Raw genomic sequence first — 16,924 nt, forward strand, 5'->3', positions numbered from 1 at the left:
TTACATATTGTTACATATAGTTTGTTTTGATATCAAGTCGCTCATGTCTATCATGCTTAGCCTCGAGATGTGTAGACTCATAATTGGCAGTTGCTGTTTACCACTACATATTCATGCCGTGACAACATCCAAGTGGGAGTTTGGTAAAGGCAGTAGAGAGAAGTCCAAGTGGGAAGCAGAGTGAGGATAGAGCCGTGAATAGACAGGGGAAGGAGTAAGTTCATCTCCCCATCTACAACTATGCACAATCTGTAAGGATCCCCCTGCGAACGGCGGCAATACTTTTCTCGAAAATGGATTCATCATGTAAAACTACTATATCTTTTTTACCAATATGATGGCTAATAATATAATAAAATAGTATAGAGTATTTGCGCAGCGATGAGCAAGGTTTGTGCTGCATTTATGCGAGACTGTTCTTCACGTCGCCGACAGAGCTGCGAAAGAAGGAGCGCGTGAGTGAGGAGTGAGGCCGGGAGCCAAGACTCGTCCCCGGCGGCCGCACGAGTCACTAGCCGTACATCCCATCGCCCTTACAAAGGTCAGCAAGGGAGAAGAGGAGGAGGCTGAACGAGGAGCGCGCGGCAGAAGTGCATGCCGAATAGGAGGTAAGCGGTACCTAGACACATCGTTGTCCAGCTCACAATGAGGCTGCTTTGGCACTTTGCTCCATTGCACTTATCCCGACAACACCACCCGCCCGTTCATACCACAGCGTGTGACAACCGCCTTCGGCTCACTCCCTCAAGAGGTTTATTGTGGCAAGTACATAATTGTTAGTAAGCAGAAATATATAACCAGAAGTTAAATGGCACGAAACGGTGGCGGCCGTCACTTATATCTTCCTATGCTCACTCCGAGCGTTTACGGCGCGGTGTTCGACATGCTAATGCTAACGCGCTGTTTGTTGCTACTTGCTAGCTGAAAGGTTATAAAGTCATCAGGATGAGCATGGAGGCCGCCAAGCGTTCGCGGAAGAGCGGTATCCGTTTGCGAAACTAGGTGGCGCAGCTACAGAAAAGAAACTGTTGAATAAGGTAAGCGAGGATTGCAGGCAGAGGGTTGTTAAATCCTCATCCGTTTCGAAGTATGATGCCATTCGTCGTGGCAGCGATGGCCGTAGGGGGGCTGGAAGTCACACAAGGCTATAGATTGTGATATGAGCTGTAGAAAATTGTGTCATTGACCTTACAAAACTGCAAGCATTAAATTCTGGATTTGTTCTATACTGATAACCATGGTTCGTACAGGTCCATTGAAAAGTTCTTAGAATTATGAGGGGAGTCCTGAAAAGTAGCTTGAATTTAATAAATGTTGAATTTGTGCTTGAAAAAGTCCTTGAATTTCATGAAAATGTCTCCTTGTAATTTCATAAAAAATGTCCTTGAATATTTTTAGAAGAATCATTTGCCATGTAAATAAAAAGAAGTTTTGTAAGCATCAATAATGTGTAAACCATCAATAAAAAATTGCATTAAATGAGCTTAAATAGCCTATGATACAGATAGACAAGTTAAATGATGATACACAAATTACAAGTAAGTCAGCTAAAATGCAGTCAGTAAATCAAGGTATGTTGTAGAAGTGACAGTGTTTAGAAGGGTTATCTATATGTGATCCAGGTAATTTTAGAGGTGACATGCATGGTTAAGAATGGGGAATATTAAATATAATTCAGGTAATGTTTTAGTTCTGTAGTATGAATTCCGATAGAAATGTCTGATAAAATGCCTTGAATTCCGAAAAAATGTCCACTTTGAAAAGTCCTTGAAAAAAAATTCAAGTCTTCCTGTAACGAACCAATGATACATATTACGCGGATGGAGCACAATTGCTCTCAAAATCGGCTCCTGACGTTACCTCTCTGCCATAGATCGCCTGATGTTACATCTTTTTAATGTATAGTCGCCTGTTGTTACATCTTTGCAATGCAGGGTGCGAAATTAACGTGAGTCTGGAGTTAAATACGCCCCTGATTTACCTGTCGGACTCCGTGATTTGACATATGCAGGAGTCCGTGCGACTCCGCTGAAAATTCTGCCTAACTAGTTGGTCTAGAGACACAGCCTCGCGGAATTAGCTAATGTCAAAGAAAGTTGGGCAGAGCGTGCAACCGCATGAATCTTCAAATAAGCACATGCGTTATTACCGCCGCCAAGGGTTGGCAGGAGGTTATGTTATTCACCGGCGTGTGTTTGTTGGTTTGTGGGTTTGTTTGTGTACAGCCTACTGAAAAAGTTATGGACGGATTGTCATAAAATTTTCAGATAGTCACAAATGGGCTAACTTAGAATTGATTAGATTTTTGGTGGTGATCCGGATCCAATTAATTAATAGATATTCAGAATAGGTCAGAAATGGGGTAACTAAGAATTGATTACATTTTGGTGGTGATCCGGATCTAAATAATTAATTTAATTAATTAATTAAATTAAATTTTTCAGGATAGGTCAGAAATGGGGTAACTTAGAATGGATGACATTTTGGTGGTGATCCGGAATCCAATTATTATTTAATTAATTATTAATTGAATTTTTCACAAGTGAGAGAATTGAGCTGCCTTGGCGGAGGTCTGCGCTCTCCGGTGCTCTAGTTGTTAATATCTTTAAATTTGAACCTCAGACTGCAGAACGCCCTCTTTTGAGGGTAGGGAGTCTCTTGGACTTCCGTGTTCAAAAGTTAATTTCTACCCCTGCAATGTATATCCCGACGTTACATGTTCGCTATGTATGTTCCATCGCTGTTACATCTTTGCAATGTATATTCCTCCGTCGTTGGCATCTTTGCAATGTATATTCGGATTTCCTCCATCGTTACATCTTTTCAATGTGAAGTCCCCCAACGATAAACCTTTTGACGTATATAATCTCTGCAAGGAAGGAGAAACAGGACGAGAAGGATCGAGAGGCCGAGATCGAGCGGCCATAGATGAAGGATCGGGAGAAGGTGACGAGTGGCACCGCGGCGCGCGAGCGGGAACGGCAAGCGCGAGCCGTCGTCGCAGCCGCCGTCGAGCGTAGCCGCGGCCGCCAGCCCACGCGTCGTCGACAGCAGCAGGAGCGACAGCCGCTCACCGACGGCCGTCGTCGAAGCGACGCAGCAAGGGCGGCGAGGAAGCGCGCCCGGTGAGTGGTCCCGGCGTCGCCGGCCGCAGCCGCGTAGCCCGTTCGCCGTCAACGTTTCGGCGTGTGCCACGTAGAAATTCGTGGCGATCTGATGATGGCGATTCGAAATACTTGCAGGTCACCGCCGGCCGCGTACAAGGAGCAGACGGATTCGCCGCCCTTGTCCCGGCGCGGCAGTCAAGGTCGCCTCGCCAGCGAAGGTCACAGCGCCCATCAAGGTCGCCCAAAACAATCGAAAAGGGTGTGGAGTTGACAGATATTATATGACAAAATAAATGTTAGATGGAATAGATAGGTGTAGTGGAGCTTACACGCTGGCTAATTGCAAGAAATGTGGTCTCCATGCTGTATGACGTCCATGCTGTACTCCATGCGCATGTTTGTCAACCAACCGCCAAACTTACGACCTGACATCGCGCGTGGAGGCGTAAACAGTCGAGGCGGGTTTTTGTGGCGTGACGTTTCTTTTTTATTCTCCGACTTATGCAGATCACATCGGGGTCCAGGTCACCACGACACAGGTCACACAAAAAAAGACCAAGCGTTGGTGGCGTCGTGGCCGCAGTGGCTGGCCATTATCTGTAAATATTGAGCGCTTTCTCTTTAATACTGTCACAAATATCGCGTCGCTGTCTCTCACCCAGATGGTGCACGTGTAAATTGTCGACCGACCAAACGCACGTGCTTTTTGGGCAGTGCACGTAATGCTGTTGATTCAGTCAGCCATGGTTTCTAGCCTTGGGAAGAAAAATTATTTGTAGTCACTTTGCGTATGATGAGCACGTGTACGCATATACTCCATAGAGTACTGTGTCTCGTAAGGTGCCAAGTGTCGTAATGATTTGCTTTGGTTTACTCGTGAATGAATTCTTCAATCGAAATTATAGGTCGAGGTTAATATTACAATGTATGGTTAATGAGTTGTTTCAGTATCCTACCGCTCGTAGGGTCTATGTCCCCCTGACCTCCCCTGTTTGACCCTGGCTCGTTAGCTATTTTCTGACTAACCCTAACCCTAACCCTATATATATTATATATTTATATTATATATATATACTTAGCGCATGTGCTTATTTTGAAGATTCATGCGGTTGCACGGCTGCCAAATTTTCTTTGGACATTAGCTAATTCCGCGAGGCTGTGCTCTAGAACTAACTAGTTAGGCAGAATTTTCAGGGAGTCGCACGGACTCCTGCATATGTCAAATCAGGGAGTCCGACAGTAAATCAGGGAGTATTTGACTCCGGACTTGCGTTAATTTCGCACCCTGCATTGCAAAGATGTAACAACAGGCGACTGACTATACATTACAAAGATGTAACATCAGGCGACTATCTATTGCAGAGAGGTAACATCAGGAGCCGATTTTGAGAGCAATTGTGACCCCATCCCGTGATATGTATCATTAGAACAAAATCCAGAATTTATGTTGCAGTTTTGTAAGGTCAATGACACAAGTTTCTACAGCTCATATCACAATCTAAGCCTTGGTGCTTCACAGCGGTATCGCTGCCACGACGATGGACCATCTTGAAAACGGATGAGGATTTAACAACCTCTGCTGCAATCCTCCTTACCTTATTCAACAGTTTCTTTCTGTAGTGCTGCACCTGTTCCGCAAACGGAATACCGCTCTTCCGCGAACGCTTGCCGGCCTCCAGCTCATCCTGATACTTTATAACCTTCAGCTAGCAACAGCAACAACAGCGCGTTAGATTAGCATGTCGAACACGCGGCAGTAAACGCTCGGCAGGAGCAAGGAAGATAAAGTACGACCGCCACCGTTTCGTGGCATTTAACTTACTTTATATATTTTGCTTATAACATTATACTTGCACCAATAAACCCCTTGAGGATGACCGAAGGCGGTTGTCACACCGTGGTATGAACGGTGTTGGGGAAAGTGCAAGGAGCAAAGTGCAAGCAGCTCACTTGTGAGCGGACAACGAGTGCTAGGTACCGTACCTCTATCTCGCGCAGCTTCTGCCTCCGCTCCTCGTTCAGCTCCTCCTTCTCCTTGCTGACCTTGTAAGGGACGAGGGAGTACGGCGTGACCTCGTGCGGCCGCGGGGACGAGTCCTGGCTCCCGGCCTCCTCCTCACTCACGCGCTCCTCTTTTGAGACTCTGTCGGCGACGTGAAGACAGTCTCGCATAAATGCACACAAACCTTGCCATCGCTGGCAAATACTCTACTACTATTATTATTATAATTATTAGCATTATCATTGTAAAAAAGATATAGTAGTTTTAACATGATGATCCATTTCGAGAAAAGTATGCGCCGTCGCAGGGGGACCTTACAAATGTGGCGCATAGTTGTAGATGAGAGAGAACTTACTCCTTCCCCTGTCTATCACGCTCATCCTCACTCTGCTCCCACTTGGACTTGCTCTCTACTGCCTTTACCAACTCCCACTTGGATGTTGTCACGGCTGAAAGTAGTGGTAAAAGCTGGCAATTAGGTATACACATCTCGAGGCTAGCATGAAGACATGGCGACTGATACAAAACAAACTATACGTAACGATATGTAACAAGCAATACGTAACATACAATACCTAATGAATGATACATAATGATACGTAACAAACGATACATAAGAAACAATGTGTAATGATACATAACAAACGATAGACATCAAACAATATGTAACACAATACTGAATGAACAATACGTAACGATAAGTAACGAATAATACATAACGATACGTAACAAATGATGCATAACAAACAATATATAATGACACGCAACAAATGATACGTAACGAACAATACACATATATACGTAATGATACGTAACAAATGATGTATAACAAACAATATATAACGAAACGCAACAAATCATACGTGACGGCCGAAACGTAACGAACAATACACTTCTATACGCGACGTCATGTATAAACAATCGACGCACAACGCCTCGTCTATCTCTCGTGCGCACGCGCGCGTCACCTTGCGCCTCCAGCTGCGTCGGGTCGACCTCCTCCCACTTCGACTTGATGAGCTTCGGCTTCGGCGGCTCGACGCTCAGCGGTATGCCGTCGATGTCCTCGTCGTCGCGCATCGGCATCGGCACGCCGTCGACGTCGTCGCCATTGTTGCCCTCCATCGGAGCCCCATCTACGCCGTCGACCGACACGCCGTCGACGTCCGCCTCCAGGGGCATGCCGTCGAGTTCGACGTCCGTGCGCGGCTTTGCGACCTGCGAGAGACGTCGACAGAGGCGGGTGATGGGGATTCAACGGCCGCGAGGGATCGCGATCGGAATTTGCGGCCCATCGTCGTTGGAAATGTTTTATTATTTTATTAATGGTTATTGTTAACTCAAGGGGCTTGTCGTTGTTGAAGCAATACGTGTGACTCTTAATTAATGGCTATTGTTAAGTCCAAGGGCCTGTCGTCGTTGGAAATGTCGCGAATATGTGCGACTATTGTAAGTCCAGGGGCCAATCGTCGTTGGAAACGTTGCAAATATGTGCAACTATAGTCCAGGGGCCCTGTTGTCAGGACGTCAAGCTGAAACATCGTAAATAGGCATGACATAGTAAGATGGCTAAGATGGCATGACTCTTGCACATAAAGTATAGCGCAAGAGTTTCACACCTTACACTTGTGACGGTCATACGAATTTTCGACGTGCGTCTGACAACGGACCCCTGAAGACAACGGCCAGCAGGCAGACGTTGCGTGTGCAAAGGACTAACCACTCGACGAGCCACACCACGCCAGAGATGCCAACACATATTTGAAGCAATCTGTAGTTTCTGGCCATCAAATTAGTAGTTTGAGGGTCACGTAGTGACCTAAGTTTGCTAGGGGGATCTGGCATGCCCCCCAGAAAATTGTTTGATTCTGAGATGCAATTTCCTGCATTCTGAGGGTCATAAATTGACAAAAAATGAGAATAATTGACTAAAATGTTTTTTTCCGATCACAGTGAAATTCGTAGTTTGATAGAAACTGGTCTTAGTGGTGCAAAAGGAATAGAAATTCGTATAAAATACGAATAAATCGTAGTGGTTGGCACCTCTGCCACGCGCACTCCCTGTGAAGGAGACGCCAGTGAGTACCCACCTCGGCTGGAGCTTCTGGCGGCGCCACGAGGCCGAGGAAGATGTTTTGCAGCTTGATGAGGAACGCGGACGGGTACAGCGCCCAGTCCTCCCACGCACGGAAGCACTGCATCACGCGTTGCTGCAAGAAAGCGATACGTAACGTTCAACCGATCAGGTACATCGTCGGGGTCGACGAAAAATCTTCTCCGTACGTTTGTCGTACGCCGTTAGATTCGGACCCGAAATGTCAAAATTCGACCCAACTGTTGCTACAGCAGCTGATTCAGTAACAAGTGCCTTTATTAACCTGTGGCTTTTTAACACGTTCAACGCTGCCGGTGTTAACAATGCACCTACCGCCCTGCGCTGGGATTTTCGGGTTTTTACCGCGTATTCACTTTTTGATTTATCACGTTTCCTTTGCAGGAAAGCTAACCAAACTGACACATTTACTCTGCATGAGTGTTATCTCACCCTTACACGTTCAAATAGTATGAAAATCGTTTCCCTTCATAATGATATATTGATATGAAAACAGGGGAAAAACTGACATTTCGTGCATTTTTGTATCAATTGCCACCGCACCGGTGGATTTTCGCGAGTTTGTTATGATATCATTCGACAGATTGTATACTATTTTTCCCGGTAAGAAATGTGACAACGCTTACACATGTGTGGGGTATGAACCTTGTTTTGTTTTTCTACATGCAAAAATACATTGAAATTTTATATACTACACAGTTACTTTATTATATACCGTTAGGAAAACGGTAAAACAAACCTCGTTTCGATCCAAGCCTTCTAGTTTTACAAATTTACCTTGAGTCTCAAAACTCATAATTTCACGTTCGAATCAACGGTAGAGCATTGTATTCTTTAGTACATGTAAGACTGGGGTAATATAGACTGTCCCTGTTTAATTTATAGGTAGGTAATGCCTGCCATCTGTTGGAAATCAGAGTAAAAATAACCAATAATCTATCCACGAGCTGACTCGTGGATCCGCGGGGATGCGTTTCGATTGTTCCCACGAGCTGACTCGTGGATCCGCGGAGAACGTGTTAATGACCGATGCAACAACGTCGAACCGATGTCGAATCGCGGCACACGCACCTTGAACTGCTCGGCTCTGAGCCGCCCTGAGATGTTGCTGTAAGTGGTGTGAACATCACGGAATATGCCCGGAAGCCGCGTCTCAAAGTTGCGCCGGTAGAACGAGGCGTTGGGAATCTTTGCGCTACTGTTGTACAGAATGTCCGACACAAGGTACAGTCTTGCAATCTGTGAACACAAGCCAAGAAGTGAGACTTACTTACACACTTAGTATTTAGACACAGTGATTGCAAACGGTAGGGTATAACCTGGTATATACCCCGTACTCATCATTTCTTTCGTAACTGTAATTGTAAAAACCGTAAATTGTAACAGTGAGTCGTTTAATTTTTTTATTATATTCCTAAAGCTAACGTGTCCTAACGACTGGACAATGGCCAAAACCTTTACCACAAGGTTTTTACAGGGCATGAAAAAAATGGATAGCACAAGGAAGAGAGATTTACACAGATTTAAACGGACACATCATGCGTCCGAGACACCGCAAACTCGAGTCGAACCTTCTTAGGCAGCGGAGTCTGTAGAATGGACAAAGATTCAGCGATGCACTCGACCACCTCTTCTGCCGCCTCGGAATGTTCGAGGCAGAAGATCATCGTGTCGGCGACCTTGACCCTGTCCGGTGTTAGCCCCCGCAGCATGTCCTCCAGCCGGTCTCGCTGGCTGCAACACCGGGGAAATAGATGCAATCATCATCAGCAACATCATCATCGTCGTCATCATCATAATCACCGTCGGTGTCCTCACTATCACCATCACCATCATCATCATCATCATCACCATAACCAGACATCAACGGTCGAGTACTAGTACTCTTTATCGACTCAATACGATACACGGTGTGGATGTGCATACGTACAACGCTTGCAATGCAAGATGACAGTGAATTAAACAAACGTTTGCCAACTTGCTAGAAGTCTGCAATTAAACGCAGGCTGGTTATTATTCGCATATGGCCATCTGCAGATAGCGCCACCGTGCGCAGAACCGGCAGTGGCTGGCTGCGAATTGCTTCTTGCCACCAACAACGACGCAGGCAGTCACGCGTACCACACCAAACACGACAGTAGCAAGCACGTATCTACGACTGCACGCATACCTGTTACTCAGCTGGCCCTTCTTCTGGCTCTCCTTGTCTGGAGTCTCGACGGGCTCGGGCATGCCCTGCAGGTACGGGTTCATGGGAGGCGGCCGCCATATCGAGCCGTTCTTAAACATCCTGAACTCGTCTGCCCTCCACTTGTTTGGTGTGTCGCCCTGCGCACATCACCCACCCAACAACGTTCTTATCGTGAGCCGTCGTTCAAAGCTTACATACTACACGGATAACTATACATTAAAATGTTTTATTCCGTATAAAATTATATATTCTAACGCCACCCGAGAGATGTTACGTTTTGAAACAAAACGCGAATGGGTAACTCTGGTTTGCCTATAGGGAGGTGCGGTGCACAGCTTTTACTGACATTTTGCCGAACTTCAAACCGACACGATTTAAACATAGCAAGGGTTTAATTTGTGGAGGATTGGCAAACCTGAAGTACAGAGAACGTCTTCCACCGGTAGTAAACGTGCGCCGGACTCTGGTTTTCAAACAGGAACCTAAATTACAATGCAAGAGCAAGACCTACTTAGTCATTTTTAACTAGAAAAACCCCTCACCATGTTCTTCTCTATGCCCCCAAGATAATGACGCTACACCCAACTCAGTTTTATGACAGGGGTAGAGAATGACATTTCCTTACATTGCCGCATGCAAAAGGATGGCAGGACTCACCTAAACATGGGGTTATTTAGTTCTTTGTTCATGATCATTGCCTCGAACATTGGTCCTTCACGCACAACAAACTCCACCATGCGATGAATGAGAGACAGCATTGACCTGATGGCAAAGGGAGAATAACACGTCACAGCAAAACGGCAAGGTCCACTGCTTCACTGCCCTGCCTCACTTTAGCCACCAATCAGAGGTTCTTTCCGGTCATGCCTGTCAAATACGGGCATATACTCAATTCCGTTTCAAACACTGCTAGAATTAGTAACACTAATGCCTTCAGTGAGTTCAGTGGACTTGGCCTTGAAACACAATTGCAAAGAAAATCATAAGATGCACAATGTAATCAATACGATTTCAGCATTTGTTTTTCAATGCAGCCAACAACAAGAAGTCACTAAGGATGCCTTAACCTAATGAAATTTTATACATTCCACAGCTTGTGATTTCAGTTTTTTTCCCCCACCCGTCCAACTGCTAAAATAAATCTGAGTTATCTATATGTACATTACACGTGAACGCCCCCGTCCCAGCTCAGATACAAAGCTTCCTATTTATGCTATTTTCATGAGTATTTTTTCGATAAAACGCGGTCATGTTGATGTAGTTCCACTCTGGCGGTTAGGGCGAGGTGGTACAGGCGACATCACTCTTCTCTCCTCTCTTTGTCCAATGCCGTTCCAACTGCCGGAAGTCCAACTGACGGTGCACTAAGGTACTGCTTGGCGTAGTTTGAATAATAGTTTTCCCTCTTTACCGCCCCCCCATATTCTGCAGAATCGAGCACACAGACTGGAATACCACCGGTATGTGCTGCGTAGACACTTGGTTGCCATTCAGAGAAATCTTAGAGACTTTGGTTAACTTGGCCGAATGTGACACGCTACAATCGTGGGTAAAGTCATACACAGGATTGATGCCAACACTATAGTTTTTTCATCGACTACATTTGAACTTTGCTATCAGATGCATTTATGTGAATTTCATGAATTAAATGGCCCAACTTTTACCTACTCAAAATTCCTATACACTCCAACACTCCCAATTGGTAAATTAAACCATGCCAAAATCATTTACACTAATCAGCTGGCAATTATCAGCTGGGAACCCTAAGTTAGAGGAGACTATGGGGTGGTGTGATATCTAATTATTTCGGCAATGTTGAGAATTATAAGCAAGGCAGCGATGAACGGTCAACCAGCGCCCACCAACATCAAACCATTGGTCTTCCGCTCTGTGGCAATTTCATACAGTTACCAATGAGAAACTGAGAGAGAGAGAGAGAGTAATTCGAGCAAGCAGTACCTTTCCGTAGGAATCACAACCTTGACTACTGCATTGGATAGTAGCTGCAGACATGACAGATGAAAACATGAGAAGACCGGTGAGAAACTGAGCAGCATCAATTTACCAAACAAGGCAGGTATGTAAATCATAACGGGAGGGACTAGAGACTAGCCGAGCAAAATTTCGCCATTGAAAATGACATAACACGAATTGCGACTATCGTGACAATTAAAAAAACAAAAACAAAACGTAAACGTAGGTTTACCCGTATTTCACGCGTGCCACTTTTACGATCGACTAATACTGCTGCCTTTAGATTACACATGCTCAACGACAAAAATAACCAAGACAACAATTACGAGAACATCGGAGGGCTTTTGCTGTTACCTTATCCCACTGCCTCTGCTCTTCCAATGTCTCAAGTGTTGGTTGCTTTCCAGGAGGTGGGAGTAGTTGCTTGTCTCTAGGATGGGCTTGAGCATTAAAAGGCAATCCTGAGGGGGGAGGAGGAAGAGTCATCTCTAGCATGGCTGGAGGTATGTAAACGGGCTGAGGAGGAATAGGAACGGCTTTTCCCCATCCCATCTTCATTTCGAAGGACATGACTTCCTTTCCTAAATAAATTTGCACCAAATAATTACGCACGGTTTCAAATCGCCACCCGGCATTTCAACGAATAAAATCACGACGACGATGCACAAAGAAGCTCCGACTAGCAGTGCGAAGGACACGTGTACGTGTGCAACACTCGAGTAAGAGAGACGCGCGCGCGCACGCAATGAGTCCTTTTACCTTGTAGCGTCTCGAGCGCTCGCTCGCCATCCTTCCTTAGCATGAAGGCGACGAAGCCGCAGTTCCTCCCTCGCTGAGCCTCCTCCTCCGAGCGTGGCCACATGATTTTAATACTCGCCAACGGGCCAAACTTGCCAAATATTTCACACAGTTCCTTCTCTGTCATCTGCGGCAGTTTCAACACGTTTGAATGACGAGACGCGTCCGGATAAACAACCATGCGCGTGCATGCACGCACACCCACACGCGTAGACAGCCGTGTGGCGTGATGCGGTGCAGCCAGACAGAAGCACGTCTTTACAGCAAAACAGAGGCGATAAATTCACAACGTTTGCGCGTGTGGCGGGGCGACAGCTCGGCACTGCGACTTATTACCTTTGGGTTGAGATTCCCCAGGTACAGGTTGGTGGTCTGCGGATCACCATTGTCGTGGGAACCGTAACCGAGAGACTTGTCGAACTCGTCTGCAACATTACCGACAAATAATGATAAAATGCCCTATGTCCATAGTGATTTCTACTCAGAGTTTTTATCATGAGACAAGAAACAATAGCATATTGCCTTACCACTACAACTTCAACATCATTATCAGTTCATAGCGGCTTAGTGATACATAGGCAATGTATTTCTTGAAAGTAAATAAGTAAACAGCTGTACTGAAACAACCACAGTCCTAAAAGACAACATACCCATTGGATCAGGTTTTGCTAATAAGGACTCCAACATAGGATCAGGGTCCTCCCCACTCAACATCTTTTCTTTTAATTCTTTTTTCAACCGATGTCTTTCTTCCCGTTCCTCTTGCACCCTAGAGATGGCCCACAAAAAAGGCAAAAGCCATTACATCTAAGACTACAAAACTAACCGATGATCGCACAAGACTATTGACAAAAGCTAAGTTTGCAAGTATGTCTTTCTTCAAAATAAAAATAGAACTAGCCTGGTTGATGGTATCAGGCAATACAATTTTAGCCCAGGGAGTAACTGTTCTTTTTAATTGCAAATAAATCAATATTCATTGCTATGATTTTTCACATGTCATCTAATTGCTTGATTAAAATTAACATGCACACTCCACATGCCTTCTCAGCTCCTCTTTAAAAATCTCAAGATTGCTTTTAGGTTTTTCGCCTTTCTTTTTTGCTCTATCCCGATCTGACTTGTCCTTATCTCTGTCTCGCTCCTCCTTAAGCTTCTTCGTTGACTGGAATGACTGGGCAAGTTCCTGCAGTTTGGAGGTTGGTCTGTAGATCTTGGGACCGTGTGAGGTGGCTTCACCTGTATAGCACACAAACATCGGGATTTTCCATAGCTGGACCATTTTTAGTCCACAATATCAGACAGGGTTTGTGCACTTAAATTTAAACGGTTTTCACACAGTTGTTCAGATTTTAAGGGTCTATTATCCATGACTGAGAGATTTTATTCAAGTACCCTTTTTGTGCCTCGTACCACCTAATCAAATATTAGTGAGCAACATGGTCTTGTGCTCAATCACAAGAATATTTCAGGACCAAAAATAACATTAAACTAATATCCAGGACTTTCTAGGACTGTAGTTTAATTTCCAGGGCAATTTGAAAATTCTGGACATTTTCCAGGTTTCCGTATGAACCCCAATCACAGAAATGTGTGTACTAATAATGTGTGTTTATAAATTTAGCCATGATCTGTCTTAAAGTAACTATTGCGAGAGTTTTCCAGTGTTTTCCCCACTTTCATGATACTTACCGTCATTGCTTGAGTAACAGCAATTGTCTAGAGTAACAATAAAATGTCTTAGAACCTTCGTATTCACCAAATCATGCACGATTATAATTTTGCGTTCTGTTTATGTTTACCGTTGCCATCTCTCGGACTTTCTCGTGGTAGCGCGAGACATATCACAGTGCAGTAATGCATATAGTCGCACCGCAGAAATCAGGTCAGAGTTTAAACACAGACGTTCATACTAGCGTAACAGGAGTGTAGTACTAATGCCGCGTAAAGTCTGTTATTAGAGAAGCTTGTGGAATACCAGTCCGATAGTAACACGGGAATGACAATGACAGAAAGCGCTCTGAATTATTGACATAAAAACTCAATAATATTTACCACACAGAATTGCACGCCCTTTTGTTTTAATTATGCACTTGGTTTGAAGGCGCATTTGTGATTTTGAGAGTCGGCATACGATAAAATTTATTGCTGGTATGTGGTAAAATCCATTTTTCTATGCTATAACTGCATAAAATCTTAGTGTTTTTAATGTTGGTGTAATCAGTGATATATCCGCTGTCAGGTGAGACTATATTTAGCTATATTTAGTTTTTCTGAGCAAAAATCTCGCAAATAGTAAGTTTAATAGGTAATTACAATATTTACAGGTTTAATGGCATACAACACTCAAATAAGATTAATTCTATTTGATCAATTCTATCAATAATCCAGTTATCTATCCATGGGCATATGTATAAATACATGTGTGCTTACGTTGCAATATACAACAAGCTTTTGACTAGGATTATACTTACTCTTTGTATCTGGGTCGATGATGTTACCCCTAACAAAGGTTTTCCCTATTGTTGGGTTGTCGTCAAAGGATGCCACAAAGTCTTTAAAAACTTCCGCTGTGGCCACTTCATCTTCCTGGATATGTGTATAGTGCAAAAACAATTAGGTTTTGGTAAATGTAGGTCATATAATTTAAATCGAGACAAGTTTTTTAACAGAAATCCTTACACGTATAACGGTAAATTAGATTATGTGAACTGCAGTAAATTTTACAAACATGCTTATACTTATAGGGCATAGTAATTACACATTTGCACAAAAAGTTTCTTTATGGTATATACTTTTTGCAGTGAGTGTTATTGATAATATCAGGAGTAAGATAATATAGACCTATATTATCTTACTCCTGATAATATCTAACAGTACCAGTAAAGTCTTGGTATAAGGTTTACCTTTTTACGGAGATCATCCAACTCCTTCTTTGAAAGTTTCTTCGCTGACATAGTTATCAATCAGTCTGTTTTTCTTTACATGAAATAGACCTGAAATGTGTGATTATTGTGTAAAGAAAATGTGATTCAGTTTATCAGAAATATTATTATGCCTATGAAAGATGTGTAATAAAAGGTGTTGCAATGTTGCATACTGCCATTACTGTGATTGTTTGGTATATTAGCCATCTCTAGCAGCAGTAGTACATAGCAGGGGTATGTGTCACTGTCACCATCGATGCATCCCGTGGCAGTAGAAATAGCCCAAGAGTCAAGTCAATAAATAAGCTATAGATCGCATCAAAATATTGTGTATAATTTACTCATTTAGTATTAATTCTGATAGATTGATCTATTTGAAGTACCAGATTTGACTTCCTACACTACAATTAATATTAGTAACTTCAAGTTCTACATACTGGTGACGTAGAAATACGTTGAGTTATTCAACTTCAATAGAAAATCAAATCAGTTTCAGTAGAACTAGAACCACCAGAACTTCCTTTCCTTATGGAGGAACTGCTACAGCAGGTGGACAGTGAGGCAAATTTTAGCGAGTTCCGTGCAGACATTACCAGGCTACTGGGAGAGTATATCACCCAGACCGACCGCCTGTAACTGTAAATATCACCGCCACCATCTGTTTTTAAAGTTTAGAAAATACAAGAGTGCAATAATGATGTATGACTTCGTCATGATGTCATGACTAACAGCAGGCATCCCGAGAGCATTCGATCTTCGAGCCGAAGTTAGCCGAATGCTATGCGCATTGGGAATCTGTATGTCACAGGTCAACAGAAATGGCGCTCGAAATATCGCCGCTCGTCACTTCGAAATTTTGTAACAGGTTACAATAGTTTAATACAGAGTATTGTGATACATAGTAAGTCCCAGGATAGCAAAGAAAGATTCGTGTTTAGAATAAACCCAGTTTGGAAGTTGTAGTCTCGAAAAACGCACCATAAAACCGCCCTGAGTGAATCACTCAAGGGCTCCTCCAAAGAAAAGAATAGGCTCGCGTTGTAACCCTACTGTTGTTGGGTTACATTATTGTATCTATACTGAGTGTGACCGTGAAGCCGATGCGGGGGGTGTGGGGGTACTCCCCCAGAAATTTTTTTAAATTTAGAGCCTGGAAATGGCATTTCCCGCATTTTCAGGCTATGTTGAAAGCAACCAATTCTGATCATTTTAAAAGGTCAATTTGTAAATTTCAAAGAGGAATGTAGCTAAAGCTGATGTTTTGACTAAAGTATCTAAAATATATATTGTGAGTATGATAACTAATAAAACATTGTTTACAAAATTTTATCAGTAGGCCTACATCGTACTATACATAGTAATAGACATAGTAATCTATGATAGTACGTACTACTACATAGTAATATACTATCAGTACATAATTATGAAAAATAATATAGTTACCTCCGCGCAAACGGAGGTCATGCAATCGCTCGCGCGCGCGTGTGTGTGTGTGTAGCCACCGCGCGATCGATAGCGCGTCGAGTCAGCGAGCGGCGAGTCAGCAGCAGCCACCAGTGAGCAGCGAGTCAGTCAGCAGCCGCCACCAGCGAGCACATACATGTTACATGCTCGCGGAGGTATGCACTCTCCGTGAGTGCCCTCTGTCTAGTTTTTAATATTTCCGTTCTAGTGCATCGTACTTCATAATACGTTGAAGCCGGGCCATGAAGGCATGCATGCAACGTGTGTGTGTGTTTGTGTGTGTGCGTGCGTGCGTGCGTTGTCTGTGTGTGTGTGTGTGTGTGTGTGTGTGTGTGTGTGTGTGTGTGT

The 16,924-nt window shown here is 43.8% G+C and overlaps 1 protein-coding gene across 2 annotated transcripts in view; it reads right to left on the reverse strand.

Annotated features, from left to right (window-relative positions):
- Nucleotides 1-16,924, reverse strand: part of LOC106821380 (U2 snRNP-associated SURP motif-containing protein-like) — a 22,760-nt gene that overhangs the window by 2,368 nt on the left and 3,468 nt on the right. For both annotated transcript variants that reach the window (XM_014826146.1, XM_014826147.1), the window contains exons 2-19: nt 15,092-15,181; nt 14,660-14,774; nt 13,229-13,424; nt 12,836-12,954; nt 12,522-12,610; nt 12,147-12,312; nt 11,742-11,968; nt 11,373-11,416; nt 10,071-10,175; nt 9,829-9,895; nt 9,393-9,550; nt 8,794-8,956; nt 8,294-8,461; nt 7,200-7,319; nt 6,078-6,327; nt 5,465-5,558; nt 5,091-5,250; nt 4,703-4,813 (exon numbers count right to left, since the gene is read on the reverse strand). In XM_014826146.1, the coding sequence (XP_014681632.1) occupies nt 4,703-4,813; nt 5,091-5,250; nt 5,465-5,558; nt 6,078-6,327; nt 7,200-7,319; nt 8,294-8,461; nt 8,794-8,956; nt 9,393-9,550; nt 9,829-9,895; nt 10,071-10,175; nt 11,373-11,416; nt 11,742-11,968; nt 12,147-12,312; nt 12,522-12,610; nt 12,836-12,954; nt 13,229-13,424; nt 14,660-14,774; nt 15,092-15,142 (2,403 nt within the window). In that variant the 5' untranslated portion in view covers nt 15,143-15,181. The remainder of the gene's footprint in view (nt 1-4,702; nt 4,814-5,090; nt 5,251-5,464; nt 5,559-6,077; nt 6,328-7,199; nt 7,320-8,293; nt 8,462-8,793; nt 8,957-9,392; nt 9,551-9,828; nt 9,896-10,070; nt 10,176-11,372; nt 11,417-11,741; nt 11,969-12,146; nt 12,313-12,521; nt 12,611-12,835; nt 12,955-13,228; nt 13,425-14,659; nt 14,775-15,091; nt 15,182-16,924) is intronic.

This window comes from Priapulus caudatus, unplaced genomic scaffold (assembly GCF_000485595.1).
Source record: "Priapulus caudatus unplaced genomic scaffold, Priapulus_caudatus-5.0.1 Scaffold70, whole genome shotgun sequence".
Classification (NCBI taxonomy): Eukaryota; Metazoa; Priapulida; class Priapulimorpha; order Priapulimorphida; family Priapulidae; genus Priapulus; species Priapulus caudatus.